Genomic DNA, 21,825 nt, shown 5'->3' with positions numbered 1-21,825 from the left:
GCAGGGGACCAACTCTTCAGCGTCACTATGGGACAAGGGCCACTGCGGCAGGAGGGAAGTTGAAACAGTTTATTTCCTACGTTCCTGCATTGTGCTGGCATTGTAGAGGCATGACTCACAGGGATGCTTGGGAGTAGGGAATGTGTGGATAAGAGCGAGGGGTTAGGGAGGATACAAAGAGAGGAATACAAAGAATAGGAAGACACAAAGAGAGTTTTGAAACCTGATCTGAAACCATTGCCTTCCGCTTTGATCCTCTCCTGAGTATGCATGTCCGCTCCAATAGGAATTAATGAATGCTGAATGCCTATTGTGGGCCTGGTCCCGGTGGTATGAGAATTGGACATAGAACCCACACAATATTCCATGAAGAAAGGGCAGATTGCTGGATAGTTGTTCTGCATGCCCTTAATCCGAGCCCTCAGGAGGCAGAGGTAGGAGGATCTCTGTGAGTTTGAGGCCAGCCTGGTCTACAGCGTTAGTTCCAGTGTAACTAGGGCTGTTACAGAGAAACCCTATCTTGAAAAACAACAAACAAACAAACAAACAAACAAACAAAAAAAGGGCAAATTGAGGCAAAGATTCCCAAACCTTTGCTTGCACAGAAGCAGGAAGTACTTCTGGAATGGTGTACGCATGTCAGAGGCATGCAGAAGCAAGCTTACTGGGTTCCCAGTGGCCAAAGAGAGGCCAGGTTGGCCATGGAAAAAAATAATGATATTACCATATCATGAAGCCCTGAATGAGTGGATTTCCTGAACATGTGTGTTTGGGGAGGTACTTTGCTGTTTTATTTTGAGACAGGATCTCATGTATCCCATGAGCTACTGTGTAACCAAGGATGCTCTTGAACTTCTAATCCTTCTGCCTCCATCCTCCCAATTCTGGGATTCCATGTGTGCACCATCTCTCTGGATTTAGTTAGGTGCTGCGGATTGAATGTGGGTTTTGTGCATGGTAGACAAGCACTCTGCCAATTAAACAACATTTTCAGCCCCATGTTGAATGAAACAGGAAACCACAAAATTACTCTTATTCAAAATAAAAAAAAAATGGAAAATTTGGAGGGAAGGGATATTAGCAAAGTTCAAAGCACCTTGTTGCAAACGTCTTAATTATACTGTTACACTGGCGAAGGAAACACTGTTCAAACTGAGAGACTTGGTTCACACACTCTTATCCTGTAGCTAATACAATTATCATCAAGAAAAACCGGGCAAATTGATAAAATGTAATGGGAATGTGATACCACTTTTATGATATTTCTTCTAAAGATGTCTGAATTTAACATGAAACTGTGCCTGGGAGACATTCTAAAGGACTGCTAACTAGTAACTTACAAAAGTTGTTAAAGTCATGAAAATGAGACTGAAGAATGAAGAACACAAACAAAACATGAAAACTGAGTCTGACCATTAATTCTGAGGTTTCCCTTTTAGGTATGCAATGACTGTTAGAGTCACGGGAGAATCCTGAATGGGGTCTGAGGATCAGATGACAGACATGCATGGTGCAATTTCTTGATTTTGATGGACATACTTAGGTCATCTGGGAGGTGATTCCTGGTTGTAGGAACTATTCATTAGTACATTACAAAAGCATGAGACATTGCGTTAGCAGTTCAGTGTCAAGGACTGGGAAGAATAAGAAATTCTTCATCCTTCCCCCCCCACACACAGTTTTTCCCTAAATGTATAGCTATTTCAATTTCTTTAAAAAGGAGAAAATGGCAATTTTTCCTTTCATGAGTTTTTTAAGTTAACTTATGTGCACACATGACAAATCTTCTTTTTTCCCCTAGTGGCAACTTAGTATAACACTAAGTTGACTTGACAATTATGAAAGAATATTTTTCAAAATACTTCAGTCGAAAATGGGATTATTTAAAATCGTTAATCACAATCATAACTTTTAATTGTATATTTCCTTCAAAGTTTGAAAGTTGGTGCATCAAGGCAAGTAGTAAACACTAAAAGAAAAATAATTAATTAGCTTAGTCTTTCTTGGCTTTGATCTGAGGGTTTGTCTTTGCATATGCAAATTTGGTACATTTATCATACTAAGCATATTTCTAAATATTTATTATTTATATGTTTGATTTTGACTTAAAATACAGACAACGTTAGCACGGGTAATAAAATTGAGACAGTTGAAAGATGGTATATATTTCTGGTGAAGTAAATTATTTGAAAGTTGTTTCATTGTTACTGTTACTAACTGTGAAAAAATGCTGAAACAAATTGAAAAATATGATTGATAGAATCCTGGGATATGATTACTTGAATTCTCCTTTTCCAACACCAACATCTTATAATTTTAGGAATTTTTATTTAATTCTTTATACTTTGGGTATTCTGACCATAAATGTCAAACATTTATTGGAGTTTAGATCATAAACATGAATTAACATATTAGAAAACAAAACCACCAGTGTAAAGAAGCTGGTATGTTCAATTATTTGGCTAAGGCTGAAATAATTCTGAGATTCATTTGGAAGATTCACTGATCCTTTGCCATTAAACTATTTTGAATAATAAATGGTTTCCTGTTTTAGTTGAACTGGGCATTTTATTAAAAAGTAGAAGTCAGTTTTGCAAATTATTTTTCACATTATAAATCTTTTACTCCTTACTTTTTTCCCCTTGAGACGGAGTCCCAGGATAGGCTGGCCTCAAACTCATGGCAATCCTCCTGCCTTAGCTTTTGGAGTACTGAGATTACAGGCATAGGCATCGTACTTAGCCTTGTACTTCATCTCCACAGCATTTAGTAAATGGATCTTTATGTCATTTGTGGCTAGTTTCTCCCCAGTCACGCTGCCTTACTTGAGGACAGGGACTTGGAACTTGCTTGCCCCTTTGCAGTCTCTGCCTCTTAGTACAGTTTGCAAGGTTATTTTCTCATGTGATTTCAGTTTGTATTGTGTGTGAGCTCATTTTTTGTGTGTGTGTGTGTGTGTGTTTGGGAAAAGGGTTCTTATGGAAATACACAGTGGCTTTGCTTTGCTTCTGACAGGCACCTTGGGGGCTTCATCAGTCTAGGATCTACTTTTTAAATTATATTATGATTTTTGGGAATCATAATATAATTACATCACCTCTCCCTTCCTTTTCTTTCCCCAAACCCTTTCATGTACCGTTCTTTGCTCTTTTTCAAATTTATGGCCTCATTTTTCATTACACACACACACACACACACACACACACACACACACACACACACACACACACACACACATTTCTAAGTAGGCAAGCACATGTATGTAAATTTTTAGGGTTGACCATTTGGGATTGTTTGACCAATTGATGTGCTCTTTCCTGGAGAAGACTATTTTTCCTTCTCTTGGTGTTCCTTAGTTGCCTGTAATTCTTCATGTAGGGTTGAGGCCTCCTGACCTCCCCCATGTTAGCATGGCTATTGTTTTTGTCTGTGTTCAGCTCGTGTTTAGACAGTCATGCTGATGAGACTTTATTGGTATCATCCTGACATTACTTGGAGACATAACCTCACAGAAATCTCCCTCTGGCTCTTAATATATTTCTACCTCCTTTTCCACAGCTCCCTCTCCTGAATGATCCTTAGGCTTAAGTGAGGGACTTGGATCATAGATGTATCCCTTGGTATCGGCTCTACAACTCTTCATTTGATCATGTTAGTTTTCTGTTTTGGTCTCTGTCTGTTGCAAAGAGAATTTTCTTTGATGCAGAGTGAGGACTGCACATATGGGTAGGTATAAGGAGAAATATTTAGAATGTAAGGGGGGAGCTACCAACACTCTCACTGAGCTATGACATCTACGTCATATGACCACAGCAGTAGCCAACATGGTGTGATAACCCTAAGGGTGCAGTAGTGGCATGCATACCTTTGCGGTAACCAACAGCTCTCTAATCAGACTTAAGACTGCTCAATAAGAGGAAACTCATTCCTTGTTCTGGAAACCTAGTTAACTACCTAGGTCTAGAGAAGCCATGGATCTTGGAAGAGAACCTACAATCTCCACTCTCCCAAATAGCATCATCTCCATCAACACTGTAAATATTATGATCTATTTTTTAAACATGCATTTCAAGTCTTGGGAATTCTATAGCAGCATAATGTAAGTTTGCTGATCATGCTTACTTATAAGATATTCTTGGGAATTTTCATTTCTCATGTCTTTTAACAAACAAACAAACAAACCATAATGTAAGTTTGCTGATCATGCTTACTTATAAGATATTCTTGGGAATTTTCATTTCTCATGTCTTTTCTAAAACTTATTTTTAAATCTTTACATTTTTCCTATTAATGAAATTTTTTTGTAGACTGTATTCTGATTATGTGTAAGTTTCCCCTCCTCTAACTCCTCTGAGATCCTCTCTTCCCACCCAACCCACCTCCTTTCTTTCTCTCTCTCTCATCTTCTTAAAAATTTCCACATATTTGCCACTTTTAAAGAGTTACTCAGTAGAGCTTTCCAATCTGTCTTTGTGGAGATTGTAGTACTAGCTATAGCTAAGGCTCTCGGCTCCAGTCACTAACCCAGACCTTTTCCCTGGTCCCTTAGCTCTCATTCCAACCCAGGTCCAATCTCCTGGTCCTGATGGGGTGTAACTCCCTTCCGCCCCTTTCCTCTAGATTCCAGTACCATGTTAGCATCAACCTTCACCACTCGGTCCTGACTTTCAGTCTCCTTTTCTTGCTTCCAGAGATGTCTCTCTTCTTGTGAATATATTTATACGGACACAGATAATCATTGACAACACTGTGGTGGCTACCCTGGAGAAGAGGAGGGAAAGTGACTCATATTGTGTATTTTCTGAAGCCCTTAGGAAGTAGACTGCTTACCTTGGCTTCAGGGTTGTGGCAACATTTTTAGCCAAAGCTGCCTTCAGCTGCCTATGAGATTAGGAGTTTGCCCATGTTTGCTATGACTCTATTGATTTTGAGTTTTAGAACCCCCTTAGAATTGGCTACTCTGGAGAAAAGGATTTATGTAGGTGACCTAGTACCTCACAGATCCTAAGGACAAGAAGCAGGCAAACATCAGAAAGGACTAGAAGTTGGAAGAAGTGGGCTAGTAGAACTGAGAGACAAGAACAAATAGTTGTGGGTACCAGGAAAGAAGCTGAGCGCCTCTGCTGGGCACTTCTAGGGTGTTACAAAATCTCATCACCACCCCTGCCTTGGTAGATGGAGTCTCTCCGCCCATATCACAGGGTCCCTTTCTCCTGCCTTCACACCGTCGAGACAGGGTTTCTCTGTGTAGCCCTGGCTGTCTTGGAACTCACTCTGTAGACCAGGCTGATATGGAACTCACAAAGATCTGCCTGCCTCTGCCTCCAGAGTGCTGGGATTAAAGACGTGTGGCTATCTTCAAACCTTGGATGGTTGCTTCCTTACTAGTATTTATTAGGTCATGCCCAGGTAAGTCAAATACCTTGAAATGCACGAGAGTCCACAGGAAAAGAAACTGACCTGCTCAAGAGACAATGATGTTCCTCCAAAGCTCCTTCTTCACTCGCCACACACATACCTTGAGATTCATTGAAATGCATGGTCAAGAAATACGGCTGTCTTGGCGCAGAACGCCGCATGACTGTTTCGCTGAGGTCCTTTATTAACTTGCCTGCATCACTTTGTCCCTGGGTGTGGAAACTGAACTGGAACCATGATGCTGTTGTCTTCTTGGAGGGAGGCTATAATGGGCCCGAGGGCAAGGATTATGTCTTCCTCACCCTTGTGTCTCTGGATCATATTGGGCACAGAAAAGGCTCCAAATAAACATTCCTGGGATAATCCACACTAGTATCAACTTTTGATACAGTTTGTAACTTATAGGTACAATTTGTTATGAGGGCTCTCAACACAGATTTTCCCTTTCTTTTCCGACTAGAATATTCACAACACGGCGAGATATGTAATGCCCGTTAAGTTGGGATTTCATCCTCCGCTCTAGGCGTTCAGAAAGCAACTGCCACTTCATCTAACACGTACCATCCCTCCTCGTGCCTTTGCGTGGCGGGATCCCTTTCAGCAGGTGGGGTCAGGAGGTTAACCGCTGCACATCTGTTTATGCTTTGCTCTGCATCACAATGCTTGAAACGGGTTGTTGCAGAGCATAAAATCCATTTGGTCGTGTGTGCTCTCCCTTATTATTTTCAGCTGTAGAAAGCTAATATTTTAGATGTCTACTCCTGTTGCCAATCGCTTTCAATCTTCAAGCCACAGAGTTTCCATTGATAGAGGATCTACGAGTCAGTGAAGTCTCTGCGGCGTGGACACATTCCACAGTCTCCATTTGGCTATATGAAAAAGGGATTGCTTCCTTTTACGATGTGCCCAGCTTCTTTAGCTGTGTGGTAACATAATCTGGATGCAAAATTTAAAGCATTTTTTTATGAATAAAAAGTCAAATATTTAATTTCCCGAGGAATGGATAGTCCAACCTTTTTCTTTTTTTTTTTTCTTCCTTTCCTCACCTCCATTGTCCTCCCTCCAAGAAGACAACAGCATCACGGTTCCAGTTCAGTTTCCACACCCAGGGACAAAGAGAAAAATACAAAGAGAAAGAGATAAGGGGATAAAAAAGAAACACATCTTTCGGGCTCTCCAATGTGTGCAGAAAGAGTTCCGGCATAGTATCTGCCTTCAAGGACAACTGCCTGTCGGTTGTGTTTTCCATAGAATGACAGCATTGAAATGTTAGAGTATGAGGGCAAAGTCATCTCCAAAAAAGACGTGTGTGTGTGTGTTTATCCTCCTTGTTCTCCTAGTCCTCCTCCTCCTCCTCCTCCTCCTCAGAAAAAAGGGAGTCTGTTGTATGTATGTTTGTGACTATTACAAAATATGACCCACCTAGCTTGTTCTGAAGAAAACAGGACTTAAAGATTTTCTTGTACGTCTAAGATAAAGATGATAACTTTCCTTCAGGGAGCTGAATGGAGAAGGCACCCTCTAAGCTGCTCCACCCAGGGAGCAATCAGGTCTCAAAACTTTGTGAACTTGTAAGAAAAAAAGAAAAAGAAAAAAAAAAACCTGTTTGTTCTTTTTTTTTTTTTTTGCACATTTGTGGTGGTATCAAGGCATTGAAATTTTTGTTTTCTAATTTGTAGATATAGACATAAGGGTAGGGTGAAGGGATGGCTTTATAAGGTCACCTAAACTTCTAGTAGTTGAGGCAATTACATAAGTTGCCTCTGAAACATTCCAGTCTGTTCTCTCATAGTTCGCACTTAGCTGAACAATGCCTCCTTGAAAGCAGGAGCATGAATATGACATACTGTCTGCATTACGGGGTAATTATTATCTCGTCTCCCGGACAGAGTAAACACTGTGCTGGTATTTAGCCTCTAGATTGAGCATCCATTCTTGGAAGTGTGAATATGTGTCTTGGGAGAGGACTGTCTGGTGCTGTTGCAGTTTTCAGAGGAGGAGCTGTGGGCAGGGTTGACTTGCCAGAACCATGTGTTCTGGTGTGAACTCAGTAATTTCATTTTGAGAGAGGGCATTGGGTTATTGGAACCTCGTCTGCTTCAATTAAACGACAGAGAATGGGATGAAAAGACTTACTGAGAACCAGATGCTCTTTCCCTGTGCCTCCAGGGATATTCAAAACAAACATCACAACAAAAGACACTTGGGTCCAGAGTAATTCTGACGGATGGTTTGGAAGCGTTTTGTTCGCTGGTAGAGCAGAAGCTAATACGGAGAACTGACAGATGGTTGGTCTGAGAAGTACCTACATTGCTGATCTCTTATTCAACAAATCTGCGTTTAGTTCACGTGAGGGACACTTTTGCAGTTGACTGAGAACAAAGTGGTGTGCATCTAGCACTGGCAAATGCTCATATTCATTTGGGGTAGCAATTGTCTGGCTGATGCTTGGTGCACACTGAGTGGAGATGGACTGAAGAGATGCCATCTCTCTTTAGTACTGAAAAAATTCTCAAAGCACATTTGGGTGCATAATAACGTTCTAATACAACGAGCAGACACTAGAGCTTATTCCCTGTCCTCACTTTTCGTGTGTGTATGTGGTGTGCAGGTGTGTATGCTTCTGCATGCGTGTCACTGTGTGCACGTGTGAAGTGTGTGTCTGTGTGTATGTGAATGTATGTGTGCAGTGTGTGAGTGTGTAGGTGTATGTGTGTGTGCGTGTGAATGTACGTGTGTGGTGTGCATGTGTGCAAGTAAATGTGTGTGTTTCGTGTGCGTGTGTGCTGTGTGTGCCCCTGTGTGTGCACAGGTTGTGCGGGAGGCCCCAGGTTGATGTCAGGAATCACCCTCTATGGCTTTCTACCTCAGTCATTGAAACAGGGTCTCTCCATGAAACCCAGAGTTTGCCAATTATTCAGTTTTACTGACCTGCTTACTCCAGGGATCCCTTGTCTCTGCCTTTCAAAGCTGGAATTACAGGCAAGCCATCAAACCCACCCAGTGGTTACCTGGGTTCGGAGAATCTGAACTCAGGTCTTTGTGCTTGTCATCCCTCTAGCCTAAGACTTAATTAAGCTTTTAGGCTTGATAAAAAGCTGGTAATAGAGGGTACAGTGTTGGAGGAAGGAGAAAAAGGGAAGGAAGGGAGGGGAGAGGGAAAGGGTGGGGAGAGAGGCTTAAAAAGGGTGACGGTAAGGCTTCTGAACAAGGTGGTAGGATCTGTAGTAGAGGTGAAAGGGCCATCTTAGATGGATAGTGGTGCATCATCTAAAGAAGTCAGAGCAGCCGGGCCCATGGGAACCTGAAGCCAGGGACTGAATCAGAGCCATGGAGACATGCTGCTTATTGGCTTCATCTCTTCTCCTTGCTAAGCTTGCTTTCTTTGCCACCAGGGACCACCTGGCCAGACTGGATCCACTGGGCTGAGTCTATCTCTGTCAATTACCAACCAGGAAAATGCCTTATAGGCTTACGGGATGGAACCTCAATAGAGGCTCCTCTTGCCCCTTGGCTCTCGTTTATGTCAAGCTGATGAACCTCTAACCATGGCAGTGAGGGGGAAACCCAGAGGAATGGGGGTGCTCAGAGCAGCTGTAGGGGTTATGGCAGTAAAGGTTCAAACACAAACACCCCAAAGCAGACAAATAGGAAAGGAAAGTCAGCAGACTGGGGGAAGATTTAGGGGCTCACTGGTTAGGAGGCCCCAAGGGATTGAGAGAATGGATGTCACAAAGCTGATAAAAGTAGCAAGTTGAGAGACAAACACATCAGAGTCAGGAACATGGAAGATAAGGAGGAGAAGAGCCCCAGTGGAAATTAACTGACTGAAGAAAATACTCCCATTAGGAAGAAGCTATCATTATATGCCGTAAAAGCAAACATGATAGCTTTTTACATGAATGTTGTTCTTGAGATACGAGAAGCAAGTTTCCTCCAGGGAGATTAGAACAACATCAGAACGAATTGCTTTATAATACACATGTGCAGTTCTGACGAGATGCTTAGCTCCTTGAATTTACTGCATAGTCCCAAGGGTGAGGAGGTTCAGTTCTGGAAGACTGGAAGACCAATGCTACCTGGGAGAGCGCTGGGAGAGCGCTGGGAGAGCGCTGGGAGAGGGCTGGGAGATCACAGGGAGAGCTCTGGGAGAGGGCTGGGAGATCACAGGGAGAGCGCTGGGAGAGCCTCCTGGAAGGAAGCTTAGGAGTAAGTAGTCTTAGCGGTTAACTCACTGCTGTTGTGATGGCTACTCTTGGTGGCCAACTTTGACTATATCTGGAATGAACTAAACCCCGAGGGGCTGAGCACAGCTCTGAGGACTTTTCTGAGTCATTTGCTGTGGGAAAACCCACCTTTTGTCTCACCTTCAATCTGGGCCGCACCTTCTGCGGGCAGCCTCTGTAAAGGACACGGAGGAAGGAGGCGTTTGCTCTTTGCCCACTTGCCTTCCCTCTCGCTGGCAAGTTCATCCTTTCACTCTGATTAGAGTCTACTTCCCTGGGCTTAGGGCATATACTGAAGACCAGCCAAGACATCCAGCCTTGTGGACTGAACAACTCTGGCTTCTTGCATTCTCTGTCGGTAACCAGCCAGTGTTGGACCAATGGGATCACAGCCTTGTAAGTCAGTGGTTCTCAACCTGTGCGTCACGACCCTTTGGAGGGGGGGTGTTGAGTGTTTTCTTAGATGAGCCTCTCCACCACGTAAATGATCCCAATTAGACCAAATCAGACCGAATTAAAGATGCCCATGCTTAATGGAGTGTGCTCCTTCAGCCAATAGTCGCTGAGATATCAGCCCATTGGGGCGTGGTCTCTCTCCCTTTAAAAAAGCGGCCACTTCTCTCTGCTCTCTGGCTTACAGATCACCATCCCAGACAACAGCCCTCAACGCAATCAGAAAGGGAGCCTAGTCACAGGAAGTGGAGCCGGAAGCAAACGGAGGGAAGTGGCCGCTCCCAGGGGAGGGAGCTTATGCCAGGAGCTGGGGAGAAGCCTCCAGACAAACAATCCGGACTTTTTATATAAAGGGGTGTTAGGGAGCTGAGGTGACACTTCTGACCAAACAATCTGGACTTTTTTGGATAAAGCCAGCGAGCTGAGGTGAAGCCCCTCAACCAAACATTTTAGACTCCTTGGATAAAGGGGTGCCGGCTCAAGTCTGGCTGCTTTCGATGGGCATGGGGTGACGTGGGAGAGGGGAGACCTGGGAGTTGGTGGGCTCATGCTCAGCGAGAGGTGTGACTGGAGCAGCATCCGGTTTCCTGTCATCCTGGGGACCTCAGGCAGCTGTTTCTTGAGGGAGATGAGAAGGCAGGTGGCTAGGAAAAAAATATATTGTTATTATTATCCCTATGAATGGGGCTAGTCATGGGAAGAGTCATTAACTGCCAGAAAGAACGGGAAAGGGAAGTGCCCTGGTTGTGCAGGTGAGGCCTGAGTATATAAGTGGGACACAGTAGCAGATAAAGCCAGATTTTAGTTGGTAGGTGTCCTTGGTGTGTTAGGGAGCGGAGGTGATGCTTCCGACCAAACAGGGTGGAATGGCCCTTTCCCAGGGGTCTCTTAAGATCATTGGAAAACACAGATATTTACATGATAATTCATAACAGTATCAAAATTAAGGTTACGAATTAGCAGTGAAAATAATTTTATGATTTAGGGAATCACCACAAAATGAGGAACTCTATTCAAGGGTCACAGTATTGGGACCAAAGTAGCTCATTTGGGAGAGCATTAAACTGAAGGGTCGTGGCATTATGAATGTTGAAAACTATTGCTGCAATCCACTCTAATAAATCCCATCGATATTTGATCAGTTCTGTTTGTCTAGAGGACTTGACTAGAACAGGTCTGCCCTGCATGGTTCCCAGGAGCCTCACAGACCCCTAGTGGACATGGCATTTCCAGCCACAGAGCAGCCAGACAACCACGTGACTGAGAAGACAGAACTAGAATACTGAGTTGTTTCAATAGTTCTCCCTTATCTTCCTTTAAAAAAAAATAATAAAGGCATCAGTTTCCTAGCCAGGGTAAAAATAGTGAGACAAATCAGGAGTGCAGTGTCCAGAGGTTGGGTACTTACGGATATGCACTTCTATGGGATTCTAGAACTCCGGCCTCCGATTTCTCTCCTTGTGAATACTAAGTGATCTGTGCTTTGCTATAGCATTCTGGACAACAAGGAACCATGGTGTATAACCTGGGACAACTGTCAGTAAAATAGTCTCACGACGACCTTCATAGAGCGATGGCTTCTGTCATTGCTGTGGGGAGTCTGAGGGAGTTCGCGGTTCTTTGCCTCTCTGGATGTGTTTCCATCTCTAAGAGGCTTTTCCAAGGTTACTTTTCTAAGACTTACGCTGGTTGAAGTGAACCCTCCTTGTAGTCCTTTCCCTGGAAACCATATACCATCCTTGTGTTCCCCATGGCAGTTATTTCTCTTGTGAAGTGAGCTTTGGTGAGATCATTGGTTTGAGATCATCGTTAGACTTACTGTGGGCTGCGATACCTAATTGAGTAAATTGGTCCTGCCACCATCTCTGTTGGCCTGCAGTCCTGCCAGATCAATGCTGTCTCCAAGCCTGAAAGGGTTCCCTGTGTCCAGTGACGGAGCTGAGATTGCAGTACCGTCACAGACCTCCTATTTTATTATTATATTTTATTATAAATTCTATCTTCCTGAGAATCAACGGTAGACTGATTAGATGAACTCACCTTGGCTGGTGCTTCGAACCAGGTGCAGTGAGAACGGGTTAGTAGATACACGAGCCAATAAATGAAGCCCTTCTAAAGCCAACATCCCAAGTTCTTTCAAACAGTGTCCTTTCATGGAGAATTGCTAAGGTTGCTGAAGACTGCATTGCATTCTGTGGTGGACGCTGCTTGTTGTAGACCTCAGTGACCAAGGATCCATCTTAACGGGGGCGGGGAATAAAGCAGAAATGGAGTATGATGCCTGTTTCAGAGAGAAACTGTCTCAATTCATTCCCTTTGCATGTCGCGGAAATGACCATGGGCCAGCCAGGAAGTTTTAACAATATTACAGGACCATTCTGGCAGAGCAGTCTCGATAACGAAAAGGCTCTATACGGGGTCGTTCTTTTATTGAAAGTTACGTATTTATGACAGAGGAAGAGTACTGGCCATGTGTGGCGGGGGTTCATGAGAAGAAGCGCTTGATATTGGGGTTGTTAGAATAGGAGAGATTCTCTGAACACACAGAAACCAGGCGAGGATAAGTTCTGAAGTAGGGAAAGAGAAGTGAATTAATTTTAGGTTTGGGCTGCTCAACATCTGGAACAGGATCTGTACAATATAACAAGAAAGGGAGCTCAGGACTGGAGAACCGTGGTCCAAAAGACCTCACAGACATTAACAGCCAAGTGCAAAGCTGTCGGAAGGCCAAGGCCGGGGTTCAACAATCAGGAACTAGGCTTGCTCAGGGACTACGGCAGCAGCCTGCCATAACTCAGTACTTTCAGTAACATCTCAGGCTTCTGCCGAGACAGCCTCAGCCTTCAGCTAGCAGGCTGTAATAAACAAATTCCCAGACAGGAGCTTGAACTTCGCACAATGGAAAGCATTTGCTGACGAGAAGTTCTGAGCCATCACTGTGGTCTGTCTCCCTCGCTTTATGGATAGACTGTAGGGGAACTGTGAGCAGCAGAGGGTGTCCCCTGAGCTGCTCTGTTTCACTGACACCCAGGACGGTCTCTGACTTTGGACTTGTTAGTAGACGTGTGGTCAGTAATACTTAACGTTGTGGAACTATTACCACCTAAAAACGCGTTTTATCCGGATGGGAATGAGGCAAAGAAGAATGGAGTCTAGTTGGTGTCCTGTTTGTGCTACACACCAGACACACCCCTTACATCTGGCTCAGGGCAAGTTCGTGCCATGAGAATTCACAGCATTTGGAATACTGCCAAACTGATAAATGTTTCTTTAAAAAAAAAAAAACCCAAACATGCTAAAATGTTATTAAAAGTTTATCTAATGAGAAGATTTTTCGAAGTAAATAATAAAAAAAAAGCAAGAAGAAAAATTGGTAGAATGATTGCCTAACATGAGGGGAAGAGGAAGAGGAAGAGGAGGAGGAGGGAGGATTGAGAGAGGGGAGGAGGAGGGAGAAGAGGAGGACTTGTTTGTGTGTGCAATCATTTTCTTGCTCATTGCTGTTAGTTGAGTACCTTATTTCATGCCCTCAAGAACAAGGTGTCAAAGCTCTTAGGAACTGCAAATCCCCGAGAAGACAGCTGTAATGTAGAATTTCACACCAGACCCTGGACTGTTGTGTGATATTAAAACCACGTTTCACCTCTTCTCCCATCAGGTCTTGAGAGCCGACAGTGGTGTGGGCGAGGGTTGCCCTCAGAAGCTGGTGCCGGCTAATCTGCTGCGCTTCCTCCTGCTGGCGCTCATCCCCTGCATCTGCGCCCTCATTGTGCTGCTGGCCATCCTGCTGTCTTTCGTGGGTGAGTGACGCCGCCATTCAAAAGATAGGAAGTCAAAACTGCAATGAGCATGTTTTAGAGGGTAGTATATACTCAGGGTCAAATCAGTGAGAGGATGGTCGCTGGCATCCCGGGGCGGGGGGGAATTTGCAGTTTCAGCCACGTAACCGCGTGACTTGCTGTTGCTATCAGTGCCAACGATGGCTATAATAGAAACAATTACTCGTGAACACCATGAAAACTGCAGGGTGGCTAGACCTGTCATTTTCCATAAGTGCTCACGGGTGTGAGGAAAGAATATCACACAGGACACACGAGCTGAAGACAGAAGGACGTGGAAGGTGCTTCGAGTCAGTATGGCGCAGGGGAATTATCAAAACGGATAGCTGATACTCCCTTATCCTGATTCAGGGCAGCCGGGCTCCATCTCAGCGTCCCTACTGATGCCTCGGCTTCAGACCTGAGGCAATGGGATAGAGGCAAATTCAAAAGACAACCATAAAGCAAATATCAAATATAGCTTTAACACATTCCCCAAGAACGTGCCGTATTGGAATTCTTATATTCCTCAATTTCTTGGCCAAGCTGAATTGACAGAAGTCATGGGCATGGAGGCTGTGATTCTGTTGAACTCCGTTGTCGCATGGCACCCCCATGTATAAAGTGATCTTCCAGTGAGTCCTCCACCTGCCTGCATCACCGGCTTCCCCTGAATATATGGCCCCAAATAACCTGCCTACCCATGCCAGGAAGCTACAAATCAGCCTTGATTTCTTTACCTCTCTTACCCTCCAATCCAATCCATCTTGATTTCTACCTATTTTAATGCACCCAGGACCTTATTTCAAACGTGAGTTCATCTAGGTCAGAGGCAGAACCTAAGCTAGTCTCCTTCCTCTACTTCTTCCTTCCAAGTCCAGTGTCTATCTCTGCCATTGTTTGTAAAAATAAACATGGTCAGGTTTCTTCTTCTATACGAAGCCTCCAACCGTAACCCACTGTCCATCACAATGAGTGTCAAACATTCTCACAGCAAACAAACAATCCTTCCTCTATATCCACAGATCCAATTAGCCACAAATGGACAGTGTGGGGGCCAAAAAGAAATTGCATCTGTGCGGAACATCTACATACTTCATTTTCTTCTCATGATTCCCTGAGCAGTAGAACAACTAACATGACCTTCATATTTTATTAGGCATTATGAGAGATCTAAAGTCGATTTTAAGTAACTGGAGGATGTACATAAGCTGTATACAAAGCGCTGTAAGCTACTATGGATTTGGCCTTAGAATAAATCCTCTGTGAGTATCAAGATAGTACAGTATTACTTTATAATAAATATCACATATGATCCTAACATACATGAACAAATAGGCATTTATATTTACTGGCATTAATTTACCTTGTCGACTCTAAATGTATGACTTTCTTAAGCCCAATGTCCGAGAAAATAATAGATTGCTCTGATGAAATTACAATTTTCAACTCTTTAGTGGTGGAATTGATCATCTTTATCTTGTTATTTGTCTCCCGTTTCAGTTGGTTACATGCATTTAAAGGAGCCTGATCCAAAACATTGGTGGACAGCAATAACAACAGGTTGTTGGTTTTTCCAAGAGACTGCCCTTCTAATTTAGGCTGTTGTTCATGAAACTGAGATGGACGGATGAACGGATCCTCAGCACGTATCACTTGATTGCCGTTGTAGCATTTAGAGTATGTGCTGAAGGTCTCAATTTTCAAAATCAAAGCTGACCTAGTGTGACCCCGGATATTCCTCCGCAGAGCTTTGAAAGATGGTGACAACACACTAAAGGCCTGATGCCTCCCTACAACAGACACAGCCTGTTACATCTGTCCAGCTGCATTTTTCAGTGTTGCCATTTTTTTAAAACCAGTTTCTGACATCTACCTCTGTACATCCTGGAGCTACCTGGCTCCTGCACCTGCTGCTGCCCTCAACCTGGATTCCTATTCACCTCCCTGCAAAGGTTCAGAATAGTTCTTAACTAGAGGTGTAACTTCATGCCCACCTCCCCATCTCGTGTCGGAATTTGGTCTGGCTTGAAATTGCATAGGTCTTTTGTATACTATCAACTGTTCATACGTGCAGTTCATATGTGTACTTTCTCTCTTGATTTATAGCCACCATTTTGGGTTCTTGGGATCTTTCTGCTCACTCTTCAACAATGACCCTTGAGAATATGAATCAAAACATTATCATTTTTGATGACTGAATAGTATCTCATTTATGGCTATTACAATGTTTGTTCATTGAACAAACTCTTGGCCTCTGATTTACCTGATAGCCCGCTGTGAATATTCATGTGTAAACTTTTGTGGGTATGAACATTTTCATTTCTCTTAAGCATACCCCAGCATTAGAATTTTGTCTGCTTATGTGTGACACCATGGAGGCTGTTGATTTGAATCCACCCCTAAATTAAATCTTGCTTGTACTCTGGAAACTTTGGCAAAGTAGGGATCTTCTGACACATTCTTCAAAAGCATTTTTCTACGTTCTGCACAGCATGATTTTCTTGTGAAGCAATATCTTCCCCCATAAACATTTCATAGTTTATAACTGAGACGCATGCTGTTGTAACGCGCACCACAGCCGCTTTACATCTTCGCTTTACATCTTAACTCTCGTTAAGTCCTGCTTACTTTTGAGAAGTTCTAATTGTTGGGGGAGGCAATTCCATGCTTCCCCAGCTCTTGCTGTGGCTCACGTGTTCGCGGGGACTTTCAGGGATCCTGGGGTAAAGGCTGTGGTCTCCGTTTCCAGTTTTCCCCTTCTGACTCAGCTTGTGGCAGCATGGTAAAAGACTTCTGAAGAGGAGGGCCGACCTTTGCAACCGATGAATCTGAGGAGCGGCATGCAGGGTCTCACACAACACTTAACAGGAGCTGCCAAGGTGAAGGTTAGGTTTGCATCTGTCCATGTGGACCCCAAGATGTGGATGGAAAATAATGATTCAGGATATTGCAAGAAATTGAAATGTAAGAAAGTTCGTTATAGCTGGCTTTTTATTTCCTTGGTGATCATGCAGTCCTGATGGGCTGTATGACATAGAAGGAAGGGTTTACTTTTGAGAGGTGAATTCTTTTATTTAGAAGAACCAAAGGCAGAGCTGGAGAGATTCAACCACTAAGACCAGAGGATGCCCTTACCCAGGTCTTGGGTTTGGTTCCCAACACCTGTGCCAGGCAGCTCTTAACACCAGCAACTCTAGTTCCAGGATGCTGGCGCCCTCTTCAGGCCTCTCATCATAGGGCACTACAGAATAACTGTATTGTATCTCCACAGTTTTTATACTTTTTTCTTGTGAGCCTTCCCTTTAACAGTCGAGCCATCCCTCCAGTCTGCCTCTCCACATTTCACAGGGGCTTTGCAGGGATTCTCTGTGCTGCTCAGTCCGGTTAGAGGCCGTAGTTTCACCTGACAACCTGACATTGTTCTCTGCTGCTCTAGGGAGCTTGATTGTGACAGACTCTACTTTGGTGTCATGACTGTAGCCTCTCTATTAGGTACACTTGGCTACCGAAAGAAGCCTGGGTTGAACAGACAATCTCAAGCATGTCTATCTTCTCTTACAGGGGAGAAATGTCCACAGTGGCCTTTGGAGGAGGTAGCTAACCTCTCATAAGACAGGCTTAACCTTTTGGCCTGTTCCGTGTTGTCCTGTGTCTCACCTGCGAACTTCTGTGCAGGCTAGGAAACCTTCCATAACCCACTAGCAAAGCCTCAGTCTGTCTGTCTGTCTGTCAGTTGCTTCCCTGGGAATTCCAGCTTGACTTCACCACAACCACCTGGAGCTGACTCTTCCTCTGTCTCAGTCCCCCTCATTCCTTCCTAAGGGTTTCAGCATCTTATAAACCCCATTTCCACACCAGCTTAACCACTTAACCATTTAGAGCCTCCAGAACCTTTCCTGTCTCATAAAGGCCATGTCTCAGCAAAGCATCAAAGCCCCATCTAGTCTTAGGTCATTGCTCAGTTAATTTCCTCCTTAACTCTCCAGTGAACACTGACCTATTAAGCCCAGTGAACTCGGTGCCAAACGCTGCCTCTCTCATTTTCAGTTCTCCCAGTAACACCTGTTTTCCTACTGTCTTTCAGTCTCTGATGTTCATGCGGACCACGGTTGATGGTAGCCAAGCATCCCTAATGGCTATTTTGAGCTAGTCTATCAGGCATTGAACTCCCTTGTATTTCCTTGGGCTATGCAGTCTTTTCTCATGGAGGCATGAGCTTATTGCTTATTTCTCCACTTTCACAGAACTAAGACTGATCCAATCTACACCTATGCTGTACAACCTCTTGACTAGGCTGTCCAGATTCCTTAGATTTCTTTTTAAATCTTCCCCACTTCAAGAAATCCAGAGGCAGAGTAATTGTCTGTACTAGGCCATTATTAATACCCTGCCTATGATGTGAATCATAGATTCCCTTTTCCTTTCTAAAGCAGTATCTTCTATCATTTCTACCTTGCTCTCTCTTTCCTGACCATTCAAATTTTACCATAAATTCCAAGTTTTGGAAAGCCAAGAGCTTCTTTTGTACAGAACTATTTTGAATTCTCTCTTGTACCTTGCCAGACACAAGAGATGGCAATCCCATCTCTTCTCTTTCTTTTCAAAGTTCGCTTTTCCTACTGGAAGCTAGTATGAAGGATAGCATCTCTCTGCCTTTCCCACAGTGTTATTCCTCCCTTGTGTTCTTTCTGGGTAGGCAGCTGGGACTCAGCTGCATGTCATACCACCCAGGGGAGAGGTCACACATCTGTTACTCTAACTTGCTTTCCATTTTGTCCTATAAATGCTACATTTGAGAATTGTTATATATCCTCTAGTTCATTGGTCATTTGAGGGACATGCCCACAATCCCACACGATTCTATATTCAAGGACACATGCCACTCTATACTAAGTGGAGGAAGATGGCTACCTTGAGATTCCCCATCTTCAGGTAACTGATGTGTTAATTGATAACCCCACTCCCCTTTACTTCTGTGGGCTTGAGGGTTGGAATATGGCTTCCCATGCGCTAAACCAATGCTTTGTCATTAAGCCACACTCCAGCCCTTTGGTTGGAATTTTTAATGCTTGTAATTGTTGCTGTGTAGAGAATGGGTGATATGGGTTGAGAATGTATCATGGAATCTTCATAGTCATGAGGTCTGGCTTGAATTGACTTTTCAAACTATTATTCAAGTCAGTTTTGTTTCAGCAATGCTGTGGTCTAAAAATCTCTCTAGAAGGACACTGAATCTTTCTTTCCCAGGCTGTTGAAGTCTTGTATACAAAAACCTTAAACTCATCAATGCCAACAGTGAATTGTTCTTGTTTTATCCATAGACTTCTGGAGAGGAGTCTGAGGTTACCTCTCTCGCCTTCTCCGTGCTGTGAAAGCTCTAGGTATGGCTTGTTAGACCTTTCATTTCCTGTCACGAAGAAGAATGAAAAGGCAGAGTGATAGAGAGATCTCAGGAAATGTGATTTACATTTTGCCCCCACTTCTCTTGAACTCAAGAGAAAAATAGTCTTCAAAAGTGGCGTTCCTTCCCGCAAGTGGCTAGCTGAATTTGAGAGTGTTGAAGTAGAAACTACTTTTTTTTTCCCTCTTAGCAAATTTCCTAACAGTTTACAGCTTTTATAAACATTTGGAATTATAAAACTCTAAACTCCTTAATTCATAATGTTGGATTTTGAACATCATTTTCAAATGAAACACTCCCCAGGTCCTTATTTACACTAGAAAGTATAAGGTTCCCGATGATCCGTCATGACCTCATTTCTTATTGCTTATATAAATCTTCAGATTCTTTTCACAACTTTGGCTTTCTGGTACAGATTCACCAAGAGAAAGTTTTCAAGCACAAGCATGTGTCTTCGTAAAGTCCTCAGGCTGAAGTTAGATCCACACCTTAGGTTTCCTGAAATGGTGATCAAAGCATTTATACTCCAAGTGCAGTCTGTGGACCAAACAGCACATCCTCCTGGGACCCTTGAACTGCAAAATGTAGTCTCAGGCCCCACACCAGGGATATCCCTTGGAGATCTCTCTATGGCTCTATCCATCCTCCCGCCCTGCAATAGATCTTCCTCTTTCTGTAGGCCAGTGGATCTTTCTTATCAAGGCTACCAAAGCTTTTTGTCTAACACGCTATATCTGGAACCGACAGTTATTTGAACCAGACTTTGAAACAAGAAGCCTATGTCTGCTCTCTGGGTTCAGTTCCTTTAAGCTCATCCTTCTCTGTTTGCCTGACAAATGTCAAAGTGTCTACCTTAAGTTCCGTTCTCATTTTCTACGCATCCCTTTCTTGGCAACGTCACCCATTCCCATCACTCCATTTATCATTTCTACGTCCAACAAGCAACTACGGTGGAGGCCAGAGCAGGTTCTGAGTGCTCTTCTGGGGCTTGAAACAAACAATTCCACATGGGTGCCTTCCTAAAGTGTAAACACATGTGCTCTGGGAGCAATGGAAGGGCAGTTAGTGGGGAGCCTGGCCAGGCATCCTGCAGGAGCTCTTTACATTGCTTCAGCTTGGTCCTTTCCCTTAAATATTGCCAGGGATTTCATACTAAATATACGCAAAAGGATTGTAACAAGATAAACCTCTACAGGTTGAGTTTGCATTCTCCATTATCCTTTTCATCAGCCAGGCTTGGTTAGACACTGCTATCTAATAATAAAACTCAAGACATCAGTGGTTTTGAAACAACACAGGCTAGTTTCTCCCTCGCTCTACAAGTGATCTGTGGGAAGTTGGTGAGGGAGTGTGTACCATCCAGGTCTTCCAGGGTTTGAACTGATCGAGCAGCTGTCATCCTGAACTTTGTGGCTGTTGTATGAAAGGTCTAGAGACTGTAATAGCAGCAATTAAATGCTTCTGCCTAGAAACAACACTCTTTAGTTTTGCTTGTGGCCTTGAACTTGTTGGAAGGCTGTACCCAAAAGGCCAGAGACTGAAATTGCTCCATGTTTCTTACTGGAAGGAGCCAGAGTAAAGTGTCTGGTGAACAGCACTGGGGACAAGCATGCTCACCACATATGTGAGTACCTTCCGAGTCCCACATGTGTGAGCCTTCCCCTCACGCTCTTACTGGTTTTGTTTCCGGAAGTTCTTTTTGTCTTTGCTGCTTTTGCCTGGAGTCGGAGCCTAGCTTTCCCACTTAGATAGTGACAATGGCTTCTAATTCTGATCCGTACTTGATCCCTTTAAACATCACCTCCTCAACACAGTGGTCAGTCCCATAAGACCCTTAAAAGTTCCTTGTCTGAGCACGATGTGTTCCAAACCTTTGGCTCGAGCTGGTCTCCATGTCCGACCGCTGTTCTCCTACAGCCTTTCCTCTGGGTCCTTGTGTGCTATCCGTGTTTAATTACTCGCTGCAAGGCTTTTCTGTGCCTTTTGTTCTGTTTAGGAAATGTCTTGTTTCATATTTCCACCCGTTATTTCTTACAAATCCTTTGTTCCAGCCTAGAAAATGTGTAATCCTCCTTGAAGATTTCCAAGGATGCTTTCCCCTAAGAAATACTTTCTGACTTTCTCAAAAGGAATGATGATGACTGTTCCCTCAGTGTTAGCCCGCAGACCATCCTCTGTGTATCTTTCTCAGAGCACACGGTTTGTGTTCTGTAGATTTCATGCTTGCTTTACTTAAATAATCTATGCACATTTTGATGGCAGGAACATGTTGCTAAGTCTTATGTTTTCAGAGAGAATAATTATGCAGTTCCTGGCACATGGAGAATGCGCCATAAATTTGTCACACACATCCAAAGGCACAAAGATAAAACCACACCATCAGAGGAAGATTCTGCAAGCATATAATGATCTGTCTATCTATCTATCTATCTATCTATCTATCTATCTATCTATCTATCTATCTATCTATCTATCTATCTATCATCTATCTATCTATCTATCTATC

The 21,825-nt window shown here is 43.5% G+C and overlaps 1 protein-coding gene across 2 annotated transcripts in view; it reads left to right on the top strand.

The window, feature by feature from the left end:
- Nucleotides 1–21,825, top strand: part of Corin (corin, serine peptidase) — a 186,708-nt gene that overhangs the window by 11,556 nt on the left and 153,327 nt on the right. For both annotated transcript variants that reach the window (XM_005359323.2, XM_005359322.2), the window contains exon 2: nt 13,756–13,897. In XM_005359323.2, coding sequence (XP_005359380.1) covers nt 13,756–13,897 — 142 coding nt within the window. The remainder of the gene's footprint in view (nt 1–13,755; nt 13,898–21,825) is intronic.

The sequence above is a fragment of the Microtus ochrogaster genome, linkage group LG1 (assembly GCF_000317375.1).
Source record: "Microtus ochrogaster isolate Prairie Vole_2 linkage group LG1, MicOch1.0, whole genome shotgun sequence".
Taxonomy (NCBI): Eukaryota; Metazoa; Chordata; class Mammalia; order Rodentia; family Cricetidae; genus Microtus; species Microtus ochrogaster.
The sequence above is the reverse complement of the archived record's forward strand: the minus strand, read 5'-3'. Positions and strand labels throughout refer to the sequence as shown.